Source organism: Labeo rohita, chromosome 7 (assembly GCF_022985175.1).
Source record: "Labeo rohita strain BAU-BD-2019 chromosome 7, IGBB_LRoh.1.0, whole genome shotgun sequence".
Taxonomy (NCBI): Eukaryota; Metazoa; Chordata; class Actinopteri; order Cypriniformes; family Cyprinidae; genus Labeo; species Labeo rohita.
In genome coordinates this window covers 31,432,357-31,445,743 of record NC_066875.1, presented here as the reverse complement: position 1 = coordinate 31,445,743, position 13,387 = coordinate 31,432,357, and the positions used below count along the sequence as shown (strand labels likewise).

General features: G+C 35.3%; 1 protein-coding gene across 1 annotated transcript in view; it reads left to right on the top strand.

Annotated features, from left to right (window-relative positions):
• The window catches only part of fam189a1 (family with sequence similarity 189 member A1), a 132,214-nt gene that overhangs the window by 96,234 nt on the left and 22,593 nt on the right, over positions 1-13,387 (top strand). The window contains 1 exon segment of the mRNA XM_051115546.1: positions 8,429-8,539. Within this exon segment, the coding sequence (XP_050971503.1) occupies positions 8,429-8,539 (111 nt within the window).

The following is a 13,387-nucleotide window of genomic DNA, read 5'->3' as shown; positions in this document are numbered from 1 at the left end:
GCTAGGAGGAGGCACCGCAGAGAACAGAGAGCGCGTGGTAGAAGGAAAAAGGATTTTTTCCACATGTATTAATTTATTTGGAATGCCAGAAGAACACATTATTTGAACATATCGTTTGCCAAGCCATGTTATTTTTAATTTGCTTCAGGAAATAAAAGACGGTTTGAAACCCTCAACTAGGAGTCACGCAATACCAGGTCTATCAAAACTTTTTTGGCCTCCGGTTATTTTTAACATACTGTGGCTTCTTTAGTTAAGCACACTAATTTGTGCTGCGCTTAGTATATTGCGTTGGTCGATATGTAAATGAGATGTTGCGTCTGTGTTCTTTAATTTGTGCATTGTTAGTAAATCACCTGCAGAAATTTCCCCTCTCATCTCACACTAATTTGCCCTGTTTAGTAAAACTGGCCCTTGGTTGTCACTTCACCAACCATAGAAATGTAAAATGTGTGGTAATTTTGCTGAAATTCCCACTGTAAGAAACATCTAATCATGTTCTTCTAATACTGCAGGTTATGATTTGGTTTCCTTTTTGATGTCATAATATAAAAATGATGTCATAAGAACACATTAGCAAAACACAGGCTTCTGTTCAAAATTCAAACAGCATTTTACTCATTTCCTTATTTACACATCACAAATTTGCCTAACACAATTACACAGTACCCACTCATCTATGTAAAATAACCAAACAAACATCTCTACTGCTTATCAGCTGTTCATGTCTGGAATGAGTGTTTATTTACAGTAAATATATTTGACTACTACCTTTTGTGCACAAAATAAAAATATCCAAACAAATACACTGAAGTTTGGTGAATGTATATAAAAAATAAATTACAGTATAACATTTTTAAGGCGTTTTGATTTTATCTAAGGTGTGCAGTGTTTTATGTCAGTCATGAATGAAGCTCATACAGTGTCCCTACACTTTTAACTGTTAATTTATTTTGTAGAGGGAAATACAGTATGCTAATTATGCACTTCACTGTTTAATAATTATATTACATTCAGTCACGATTTAATCTTGGTAGGAATTGTTCAGTAGTCTGTAAGCCTTCAAACCCAAATCTATACACATGGAGTAAAGTTAATAGTGTTTTGAATTTAAATTGTTGCCCTGATAAATGTTGCTTTTTAAAAGTTTAATACATTTAAAAGGTCCCATTTCCCCTGAGGAGAAATAGCGCACTGTTAAATGGGTTGAGTGTAAGTTTGTCTTATTTGCGAGATTGCATCAACCTATTGTTCAAGGGAGCTGAACTATCAGGAGCTTATTGAACGGTTGATGCTTGACTGCGCTGCTTCTGAACAGTGAGCTGGATAATCTTAAAGGAGAAGTCCACTTCCAAAGCAAAGATTCACAGATAATGTACTCACCCCATTGTCATCCAAGATGTTCATGTCTTTCTTTCTTCAGTCGTAAAGAAAATATGTTTTTTGAGGAAAACATTTCAGCATTTTTCTCCATATAAAGGACTGGTATGGTGCCCCGATTTTGAACTTTCAAAATGCAGTTGTTGATCCCAAATGCGGTTGTAAACAAGTGTCTTATCTAGCATAACGATCGGTTATTTTCATAAAAATAATACAATTTATATACTTTTTAATGTCAAACGTTCGTCTTGTCTTACTGTCACTGAACTCACTTCATGACAGTTAGTGTATGTCGAAAAACTCCCATCTCATGTTCTCCCTCAACTTCAAAATCATCCTATATTGCTGTTTTACCTTGTTTTGTCAAGGGTGTTTGGTCTTCTTTGCATGTCGGTACTTCTGCAGCGATGTCGGATGATTTTGAAATGATTTTTGAATCTGAGGAAGAAAATACGATTGGAGTTTTTTGACATACCCTAACTGTCTTGAGTCAGAATACACAGAGTTCATGGAGAAAAAGGCAAGACTTTTTTTAATTTTAAATTGTATTTTTTAATGAAAATAATCAATTGTTTCGTTAGATAAGACCCTTCTTCCTCAGCTGGGATCGTTTATAATCTTATTTGGGATCGTTTGAAGCTGCATTTAAACTGCATTTTGGAAGTTCAAAATCGGGGCACCAAAGCAGTCCATTATATGGAGAAAAATGCAGAAATGTTTTCCTCTAAAAACATCATTTCTTTACAACTGAAGAAAGAAAGACATGAACACCTTGGATGACAAGGGGGTGAGTATATTATATGTAAATCTTTGTTTTAGAAGTGGATTTCTCCTTTAACTGATCCTGAAATAGAGAACTTGTGTGCTATATTAGGATTCACACTCTTTCTACCTGTTTTCAACCTGTAAGAAATACATTTTCACACCACATATGGAGATGTCCAATGAAGATGATAGTGATACATCTCAGATTGTTTATATCACTATAGTGTATGTTCTAAGAAAAACTTAAGGTTGTAAAAGTCATCCAGGGAGTGAAGGAAGGGCATGTGCAAATGGGAAAATACTGCTTCTGTCAATTAGAAAAGGCCGTCTGATGATGTTGCTCAGTTTTTGTCCAATTTACGTAATAAAATGCGTCCCAGGATACACAATGCTGACGGTGACGACAACAAACTATAATAAGCACCGGCTATATCTCATCACAATCTGCCATGATATTCTGTTTTTATGCTCCTCCTCTTGTTCACACCATATTTCTTTGGCTCCCAGGCTGCATGTGAGCTGCTGATATGAGGGGCGGGTGGTGTTGATTGGATGGTAGGTGGTTCTTTTGTCGCTGTGGGCACAATCGTCCGTGTGTTTGTATCTCCACCAGGTGGTCAGAGAACATTGACAAATATGTCTGCAGTTACTCAGCCCACATTGTAGCTCCAGATTTATTCCCTGTAAAATCTCTAAATGAAATGTCGCTCATTTTCTTACTGTGGTCTTTCCAGTAGTTCATCTCAATGGGCAACCTGTCAACCATTAATGCCAAACCTAAATGCCAGTACACAGCAATATTGACAGGTGTGAATTGTTTCATGGCTGATGCTCGTTCGTGCCCAGCGCTGGCACCGGTGAGTGGCACGTGCCAGGCGACTCATCGTACTGCTTGGCATGCAGGTAGCAGATGGACTGTAATTAATGAAAACCTGTTAAACAGTGATATGTGATCCCACACGGTAATTAGAAAACAGCAGCATGGAGCCAGGCGGAGTAATTAGTCCGTCAGGGCCGGGGCTCTCAGGAGTCAACCATCCTAAAGGAGATTTTAGCCAAATAGAGACAACTAACATACAGCATGCTTATTTAGATTATTGAGTGACGCAACAATTTTTAATTGTAACACTTTACAATAGACCTTAGGAAGAACTTGGGGATGAAAACGAGGTTGTAAGGGATGGATTTAAAGGAGAAGTTCACTCCCAGAACAAAAATGAACAGATAATTTACTCACCCCGGCTTGTCATCCAATATGTTCACGTCTTTCTTTCTTCAGTCATAAAGAAATTGTGTTTTTTGAGGAAAACATTTTAGCATTTCTCTCCACATAGTGGACTTCAATGGTGCCCGTGATTTTGAACTTCAGTTTAAATGCAGCTTCAAAGGGCTCTAAACAATCCCAGCTGAGGAAGAAGGGTCTTATCTAGCGAAACACTGGGTTGGTTCTTCTGCAGCGATGTAGGGCGATTTTGAAGTTGGAGGAGAAAATAAGATTGGATTTTTTCAACCTACCCTAAGTAATTTGTCTTGAACCGGAATACACAGTTCACACAGAGCTAGACAAGATGAGCATTTGAGGTTAAAAAGAATATAAATTGTTTTTTTAGAGACTAATCGGTCGTTTCGCTGGATAAGATCCTTTTTCCTCGGCTAGGATCGTCCTCTCGGCAGAGCCCTTTGAAGCTGCATATAAACTGCATTTTTGAAGTTCAAACTAACGGGCACCATAAAAGTCCTCTATATCCTGAAATGTTTTCCTCAAACAACAAGATTTCTTTACGACTGGAGAAAGAAAGACACAAACATCTTGGATGACAAGGGGGTGAGTACATTATCTGTACATTTTTGGAAGTGAACTTCTCTTTGTACCTTTACAATGGCACACACTGTATAATTGAGAATGAATGAACAAAATGATTGGTGATTGGTTTGTGAGATAAATCCAGCCTCTAGTGTTCTTGTGCTTTGAAGAAAGAAAGAAAGAAAAAATAGAAAACTTTGAGGACATTGCCTCCTTATTTCGGATTTATTTATTATTATTATTATTAAACCTTTTTTAATGTTTTAAGCACTACATTCAAATGTTTGGGGTACAATGAAAACCGTAATATTGTGAAATACTTTGTTTTCTATTATAATGTATTTTAAAATGCAATTTTAGAATTCAGAATTTCAGGATACTTTAATGATTCTTATGTCACTTTTGATCAGTTTTAGGATCATAGCTGAATAAAAGTATTAATTTCTTTAAAAGAAAAATGTACTGACCCTAAACCTTTTAAGTGTAGTACTTATAATATTTATTGAAGTTAAGTATGAAGTTAATATTAACCAGGAACACAAAACCAGTCACAAGGGTCTTTTTTTAAAATTTTATTATTAAGATTTATTATTATATAATTACATATTTATAATTATTAGAATCTGAAAGCTGAATAAAGAAGCTTTCCATTGAAGTATGGTTTGTTAAGACAGGACAATTTTTGGCCGAGATACAACTATTTGAAAATCTTGAAAATTGTCATATTAAGTTCTTAGCAATGCATATTACTAACCAAAAATTAAGTTTTGATATATTTATGGTAGGTATGATGATAAATTTACAAAATATCTTCAAAAGAAAAATCAATAAAGTGCATTTTTGGCTATTGCTACAAATATATTCATGCTACTTAAGACTAGTGTTGTGGTTCGAGTCACAAGTGCTGTAAAAATTGTTCATTTTTGAAAGCAAATTGGGTGCAGATTTCATGTTTATACAGTTGTAGAAATTTACTGCTAAAACAAAAGCCCTACAGACAAGCTTTTTGAACCAATTGGAGAAGACAGCGTGCTGCAATTAAAGTTAAAGATTGAATTTGAGCAGCAGTAGTAGATTTGAAGCAGAGCAACTGAATTTGTCTTTTGATATTGCTCACTGCAAACTATAAAGCATTTGCTGAAAGGGACCATTTTCCCTCCTCTGTACTACCAGCAGAGTAAATTAGAGATAGACAGGAATCGTGTGTTTCATTGGCTACGCTCAGCTTGCATTGAAAGGACAGCTGAAGAGTGGCCCATTAAGCTTTCCCTTATCACTCGTGTTCTGAATAACATCTTTTCAATTTTTGCTTTACAAAATCAGACTCATTATTGCCTGCGTTTTAACCTGGTCCTCAGCCATCATTTGTGCTGTAATGTGTTTTCTCTCTGTAAAGTGATGGAAGTGTCATCTCTCTGCCTGAAGCTCGGGTTCGGCTTCGTATTTGTCATCCAGCACAAGAAAAACATTCTGACATGAATGTTGTTGTCAGTGATTAATTATGAAAATCGGAGAAGTGTGCTTCCCACAGCAAGCAACAACAAATGTGATGCTCTGTTCAAATCATGCCATCTTTGAGTCATAGATTCACATCATTTCCTCTCTGCGATCGTAACCTTTCGGTGTCCTTTGGTGCACAAGACAGAACACAACCTAGTTCAGTCATTCAGCTGCAATGGATCACCACTGTCATCTCTACAGTGTCCGCACTTTATTAAGTATGGAGGAAATCAAGCGTGAGGTTTTCTGTGCGCCTGAGCCAAGGACCCTCACAGCCCCAGGATGCTTGTGAACCTCCTCGTACATCAGCCTCTTAATCTTCCCGTTTGTTGGTAGCCTGAAAAACACTTATCACATTCACATCTCCCAGCGTCCCTCACAGCAGCCCTCCCGCATATCATAAGTGTCAATCTGTGTGTGTGTGTGTGTGATAGAGTTGAAATGACTGTCCAACTTTCACTTTCAGCTCCGATCACTCTCTCTTTGCTGACATGTCTGGTCTCGCAAGGTTAATATCCCGTCAGGTAGAGGGTCTCATTAGTAAATCACCGTGTTGTGGAGGTAAGGCCACTGTTGATTTACAGCTCAGCGCCCTAGCCTGTAATCTACCCGGGTTGGACCTGACAGCTTTAAACTCATTCTCTCACACACAAACTCTGATTTAAAGTGGCCAGAATGTTTAACGTATTTCATCCTTCAAGACTGAAATCCCAGAAGTGTCAGCTTAGAAATAAAGAGAATTGTTTTTAATAGCCAGTTGGGGGAGAAGAACCAGAAGTTGTGGTTCTGCCAGAGGTGCAAAAAGAGAAAAAATGAGCACGCTTGAGATCTATCAAGCTGCACGGGGCCACGTTGATAGGATGTGGGGCGGGGGAATTACGCAAAGATTGGTTTCTCTAGCTGACCATATGTCACTGGCCATGTATCAGCATGGTCTACCGAGGAATTGTGGGAGAGGTGGTATATCAACACCAGGAGAGGAATAGCCCAATGCTCTGAAGTGCACTTGTGTTATTCATTTATTCATGTGAGCTGTTAGGGGCCGTCTCTCACAGTAACGAGTCGGAGCTCAGATGGTGAGATCAACGTTAATTGTTTTGGTTGAAGTCATTGATTATTGAGTGCTTTAATTATTAGTCACATCTGTTCCTTTCGCTTTCCCTATGGATGAATGGTTCTGATCAATCACGTTCGATCTTTCACGCTCTGAAGTCAAGTCCCGTAAACCACAATTGGTTTATTTTTTGGTCTGATAAAACTAAACACACTCGGCTAATGATTATTCCATTCTGCTTAATTGCTACATTTGGGGAAAAAAAAGACTTTGTAAAATGTCTTACAAATAAACTAGATAGCAAGATTAGAAAGATAGTCTAAACACAGAAAAAAGAAGACTGCATGTAAAAGAGAGAAAGAGAGATTTTACACAGATGTCTAGTGTACATGGAAAAATATACGGGATTTTTGCAAAAAAGTAGAGAATTATTATTTTCCACACATGATATACAATATTTGTTGGGGTTAATACGGTACGTTTTTTTCCTTTTGTATTACATAACATTTATTACAACGTTTAATTAGAAAGGATGCGTTAAATTGTTCAAAAAGTTACAGCAAGGACATTTATTTTAGACAAAAGACAATTAAAACAATAAAAAGAAAAATTAAAAGAAATTTTACAAATAAAAAAGGTAATTGCAATTTTTACATCACAATTCTGACTTTTTTTTTTACATCTCGCACTTTTTTTTCTGAGAATTGCGAGGCCTAAACTGGCAATTGCGAGAAATAAAGCCAAAATTGCGAGATCGCAATTCTGACTTTTTCTCACAGTTCCGAGTTTATATTTGTTTATATCTGCCTTTTTTTCAGAATTGCATGCTATAAATGAACAATTGTGAATTGTCAGAATAGCAAGACCGCTATTCTTAATTTGTATCTCACAATTCTGACTTTTTTCTCACAATTCCGAGTTTATATTTGTTTATATCTGACTTTTTTCTCAGAATCGTGAGATATGAACTCACAATTGTGAGTTATAAAGTTCAGAATTGCGAGTTTATGCCTCGTAATTCTGACTTTATGACTCACAGTTGTTTTTTTCTCCGAATTGCGTGCTATAAATTAACAATTGTGAGTTAAGTCAGAATAGCAAGTTCGCTATTCTTACTTTTTTCTCACAATTCAAAGTTTTTTTTCTCACAATTCGGAGTTTATATTTCTTTATATCTGACTTTATTTTCTCAGAATTGTGAGATATAAACTCGCAATTGTGAGTTATAAATTCTGAGGGCGAAAAAAGATGGCTATTTTCTCAGAATTGCGAGTCTACATTTAACAATTCTCACTTAATAACTTACAACTGTCTGTAATAAAGTCAGAATTCTGAGGAAAAAAAGTCACAATTGTGAGATGTAAACTCGCAATTCTGAGAAAAAAAGTCACAATTGTGAGTTTATACAGGTATCTCGTGAGTTTATTCCAATTTTTTCTTGCAATTGAGAGTTTATATCATGCAATACTGACTTGATAACTTTCAACTGTGAGTGTGTATCACGTAATCTGAGAAAAAAGGTCAGATCTTCGAGTTTATATTTCACAATTCTGACTTTATAACTCACAGTTGCGAGTTTATATAAAAAAGTCAGAATTGAAAGTTTGTATCATACAATTCTGAGAAAAAAAAAGTCAGAACTATGAGATCAAAAAGTCACAAATACCTTTTCTATTTTTTTATTCAGTGGCTGAAACAGGCTTCCATACTATTCATCAAAGAATCCTAAAAAAAAAATCACAGTTTCCACAAAATATAAAAATGTTGTTGGCCAAAATATGTGGGACCCCGGTATGTGGACTCTTTCTGCAATGCCTGTTTAATGAGATGAGAAAGTGTATCCTACTGTTTTTTGTTTATTAGTAGTCTTAATATACCACCACAACCTCTGAAACTGACAGTCTGTTCTATTCATTTCTCCACAGATAACTTTCTTCATGCTGCTGTCTGCCGTGTGTGTGATGCTGAACCTCGCAGGAGCCATCCTTTCCTGTCAGAATGCCCAGTTGGTCAACTCTCTGGAGGACTGTCAGCTGGTGAGAGAACCATGTCCTCGAACACATGCCTGAAATCACTTCTTTGTTGTGAAGTAAACATTAAATAGATTGTTATGTCCTGAAAATAGCTCAGTCCTAAACCTGTGTCATTTTATCATCCACTCAAAACTAGCCTGTCACTAAAGAATCAATCCATTGAGCAATTATAGCTCCCCAGAGCATCATTCATTAACACAATGCCCTTGTCAAGATCTCAGTAAAATTAGCTCAGCAACCAGTCGCCAAGGCCGAGAGAATGAGAAAGTCTGCCGGGACCCATTTTTTACGTCCTGTAATATTCTGTTGGAGCAGAAATAAATATTAACATCCACCACCTTTGTCCTCATTAAAATGCCTGCCTGATCGGCTACCGAAGCTCACAGGGCTTTTTATAAAAAAAAAAAAAATCATAATCATCAATTGTCAGGGGAGAGATTCTCTCCTGCTGTGATTGAAAGTGAATGGGAGTGGGTGAGCATCACAGTGGAAGTCAGTTCACGTGCATTAGCCATGCTAGTGCTAAATGCGAGCATGAGAACGCTTTGCCTTTGCTAGAGAGGAACAAATTCTTGAGAAGTTCTTAGAATGTGAGAATACATTATAAATGCACTAAGTTTATTCTGTTCTTACTGTAGTACAGTTGTCAATAAAAGCCAGTTTCTCTTATTTTTTTATGGCAAGTCATAATACCTCTAAATTGTTGTTTTTGATACTGAAGGATATCCTCAATGAATGCCACAGTATGTTTGTGTGCTGCCCATTGTGTTCTTTGAATGAAGGCTTATAAAGGAGATTAATACAGCAGTCAGTCTTTGTTGTGCTTTCTATTGAGGTCGATTTATCAGCTCTTCAGTGGGTCCAGTGCTGGCCCGGCACAGCATAACAGCTCAGCACGGCTTCCCACATTTCTGTTATCCAGAACTGGACACCCCTCTCGGGCTCTAAAACCATTTATCCGCCTGGTGTGGAAGCAATAAATAACTAAATGATCCAATGAGTTATAGTTTTCAAAATTGGTGGCTAATGAACATACTATGTGTGTGTTCTTAGGATTTTCTTTTAAATAAAATAGCACTAGATCCACTGTATATGAAAAAAAGTGCTGGAGTTTTGGAAGATCTTACGGTTATTAATTATTCCGCATCCATATCTGTGCATACATTAATCACCAGGTAATTCTTATTTGTTTGTTTCAAACACAATTAAATGCATGACTGGTTTTCAGTTTACGGATGGAGGCTTTAAATTCATTTTAGCTTCATTCTAGTATCAGTGATGTGTTATGTTTGTGGTTTGCATTTTCAACACAAGCTTCTGTTTTAACTTTCATAAAGTAAAAATTACCATTTTTTTCTTTTGAGATATCTGTTATGTATTTGCAGAATTTAAACTGAACATAGCAGTCTGTTTATATTAAAACATGAAAGTACAGCTTAATGGCAAAGCTATTTTATACTTTTGATTCAACAGTTAAGTTAAATAATGGTCATTCAGTTCAGTGGTAATTAGAAACTGAAAGAAACTGTCTTTTGTAGTGGGCAGTCAGTTGAAACACACTTTGATGATTAAAAAAACGTGTTTTTGATGTTTTTGAGATGAGTGCGTAGTGAAAGTGTTGATGGCTCTTTGAAATGGAACCTGAAAATCCTTTAATGATTCATTTTAGAAAAAATTGAACGCACATCATTACGTGGCATGAGCTCAATAGATTGAATGTGTCATACAGATGAAATATTAAGTTGATTTAATTTTTACTACTGTGAAGAACTCACTGTAGTTGATGTAAGGTTATACATTTATATAATCAAGTATAAATGATCACACTTTTTCTTCTAGTAATTTTTCTTCTAGAAGCTTAATTTGTGACATTTTCTGGAATGTGAAATTAGGGAAATTGTCCAATTTTTATCCAATTATTATTATTATTATTTTTATTTTTTTAAAGAAGTTTCTTATGCTCATCAAGACTGCATTTATTTGATAAAAAATCCAGAAAAAAACAGTAATATTGTGAAACATTATTTCAATGTAAAATGACATTTTTTTTATGTGAATGTATTTTCATATGTAATGTATTCCTGTGATGCAATGCTGAATGTTCAGCGGTCATCACTCCAGTCTTCAGTGTCACATAATCCTTCAGAAATCATTTTAATATGCTGATTTATTATCAATGTTGAAAACAGTTGTGTTGCTTAAAATTTTTTTAGAATGTGTGATACTTTTTTCAAATAGAAATCTTTTGTAATAATATAAACTACCGTTTAAAAGTTTGTGGTCAGTACATTTTTACTCTTTATTTTTTATTTATTTATTTGAAATTAATACTTTTACTCACAGAGGATGTGTTAAATTAAATAAATGAAATAAAAAGTGATAGCAAAGACTTATATTGTTAGAAAAGATTTCTATTTTGAATAAATGCTGTTTTTTTTAATAAATGCTGCTTATGAACTTTTTATTTCTCAAAGAATCGTGAAAAAAGTATCACAGGTTTTTAAAAAAAAAAATTAAGCAGAACAACTGTTTCCAACATTGATAATAAAAGTAATAAATCAGCATATAAATCGGGATTATGTGACACTGAAGACACTGAAGAGTAGTGGCAATGAAAATTCAGCTTTGCATAACAGTATTAAATTATATTTTAAAATATATTAAATTAGAAAACCATTATTTTAAACTGTAATAATATTTCACAATATTACTGTTTTTTTTTTGTATTTTTGATCAAGTAAATGCAGCCTTGATGAGCATAAGAGCATTCATTAAAAAACATTTAAAATCCCAATTTTTGATCCCAAACATTTGAATGGCAGTGTATGTGTGTATATATATATAATATGTATATATATATATATATATTACACACATTTTTATATATTTTCTTTTCCTTTTCTTTTCTTTTTCAGCAAGCAGAAACAAATGGTTATTACATAACACCAGACATTTGAATTTTCACTCAATCTACAGTGGGGAGTTTTTTCTCATAAGATAGTCATTTAAAAAATTTATAAGTATTAATAACATGGTGATCATTCTATTGTCCTCTCCTTAAACAGGCCCTTCATAATCCTCCAGTAATTCTCCATAACTGAACAGAAACAAAACACTGTCTTAATCACCTGTCGTCATGGAAACATGACATTGAGAACCCAGTGGCAGTTCTCACCTGGTGCTGTTGTGCAAAAACAGGTCAGGTAATTATCCTTCCCTTTGTCTACAGGTTCAGACCAAACCTAAAGACAGACTTGTGTCTCCATCAGTCCCTACTCAACCTGATTTAGGGATTAGCATGTTGGATTAAGCATCTCTCCTCTCTGCCTACTGAACGCACGCCTCCTCAGAGACACGATCCTGCCATGACTGAAATATTAATGAAGTTGTTTCCCCGATTCAATTAACCCCTGCTTGCAAAGTTCACACATTGCTTTTGTGCAATATAGGTCAAATGGCGACTTTGTTTCAGTCTAACACAAAAAAAGAATTTGTAATGCTGGACCACCATGTATGGGATTTATTAAGATATTCTTAAAAAACGTGTGACTGGGCTGATGCTGTTACGTTTAAAAATACTGTATACAGGACTTATTAATGTGGAAGACTTGATTAATTTCTCTTCCTTTAAAGGAGAAGTCCACTTCCAAAACAAAGAGTCACATATAATGTACTCACCAACTTGTCATCCAAGATGTTCATGTCTTTCTTTCTTCAGTCGTAAAGAAATTATGTTTTTTGAGGAAAATATTTCAGCATTTTTCTTCATGTAATGGACTGATATGGTGCCCCAATTTTGAACTTCCAAAATGCAGTTTAAATGCGGCTTCAAACGATCCCAAATGCGGTTGTAAACAATCCCAGCTGAGAAAGAAGGGTCTTATCTAGCAAAACAATTATTTTCGTGAGAATAATACAATTTATATACTTTATAATGTCGAACACTCGTCTTGTCTCACTCTGCCTGGACTGTTTTTGTTCCGGTTCATGAAAGTTAGGGTATGTCGAAAAACTCATGTTCTCATGTTCTCCCTCAACTTCAAAATCGTCGTATATCGCTGTTTAACCTTTTTTGTTAAGGGTGTTTGATCTTCTTTGCATGTTCACTTTGCAAAGACTGTGTTGGTGCTTCTGCAGCGATGTAGGATGATTTTGAAATGATTTTTGAAGTTGAGGGAAAAAATACGATTGGATTTTTCGACATACCCTAACTTTCTTGAGCCAGAATACACAGAGTTCAGGCAGAACAAGACAAGACGAGCGTTTGAGATTAAGAGGTATTTAATGAAAATAACCAATCGTTTCGCTAGATAGAACCCTTCTTCTTCGGCTGGACTCATTTACAACCGAATTTGGGATCATTTGAAGCTGCATTTAAACTGCACTTTGGAAGTTTAAAATTGGGGCACCATATCAGCCCATTATATGGAGAAAAATGCAGAAATGTTTTCCTCAAAAAACATAATTTCTTTACGACTGAAGAAAGAAAGACATGAACATCTTGGATGACAAGGGGGCGAGTACATTATATGTGAATCTTTGTTTTGGAAGTAGATTTCTCCTTTTTAAGCTTCCAGAAATATGCAGCTACTGTTTGTGTATGGGACTGTAAAACCATTAAAAAAAAAGTTTTCACATTAAAAAAAGATTTGAATTTAATTTGTGTATTTTATAAATATGACACTGTCTGCTAGCTGCCAGCTACAGTATTAATATCAGTCATTTATGATGAAGTTTAACTATCAAGTTTAAATTCAGTGACATCAATTCTTGGACGTACTTTAAAAATGAGTTTTTGTTGACAATTTCTTAAGGGGTAATATGATCCTGGTTCTTCCAGGCAGACAGGGA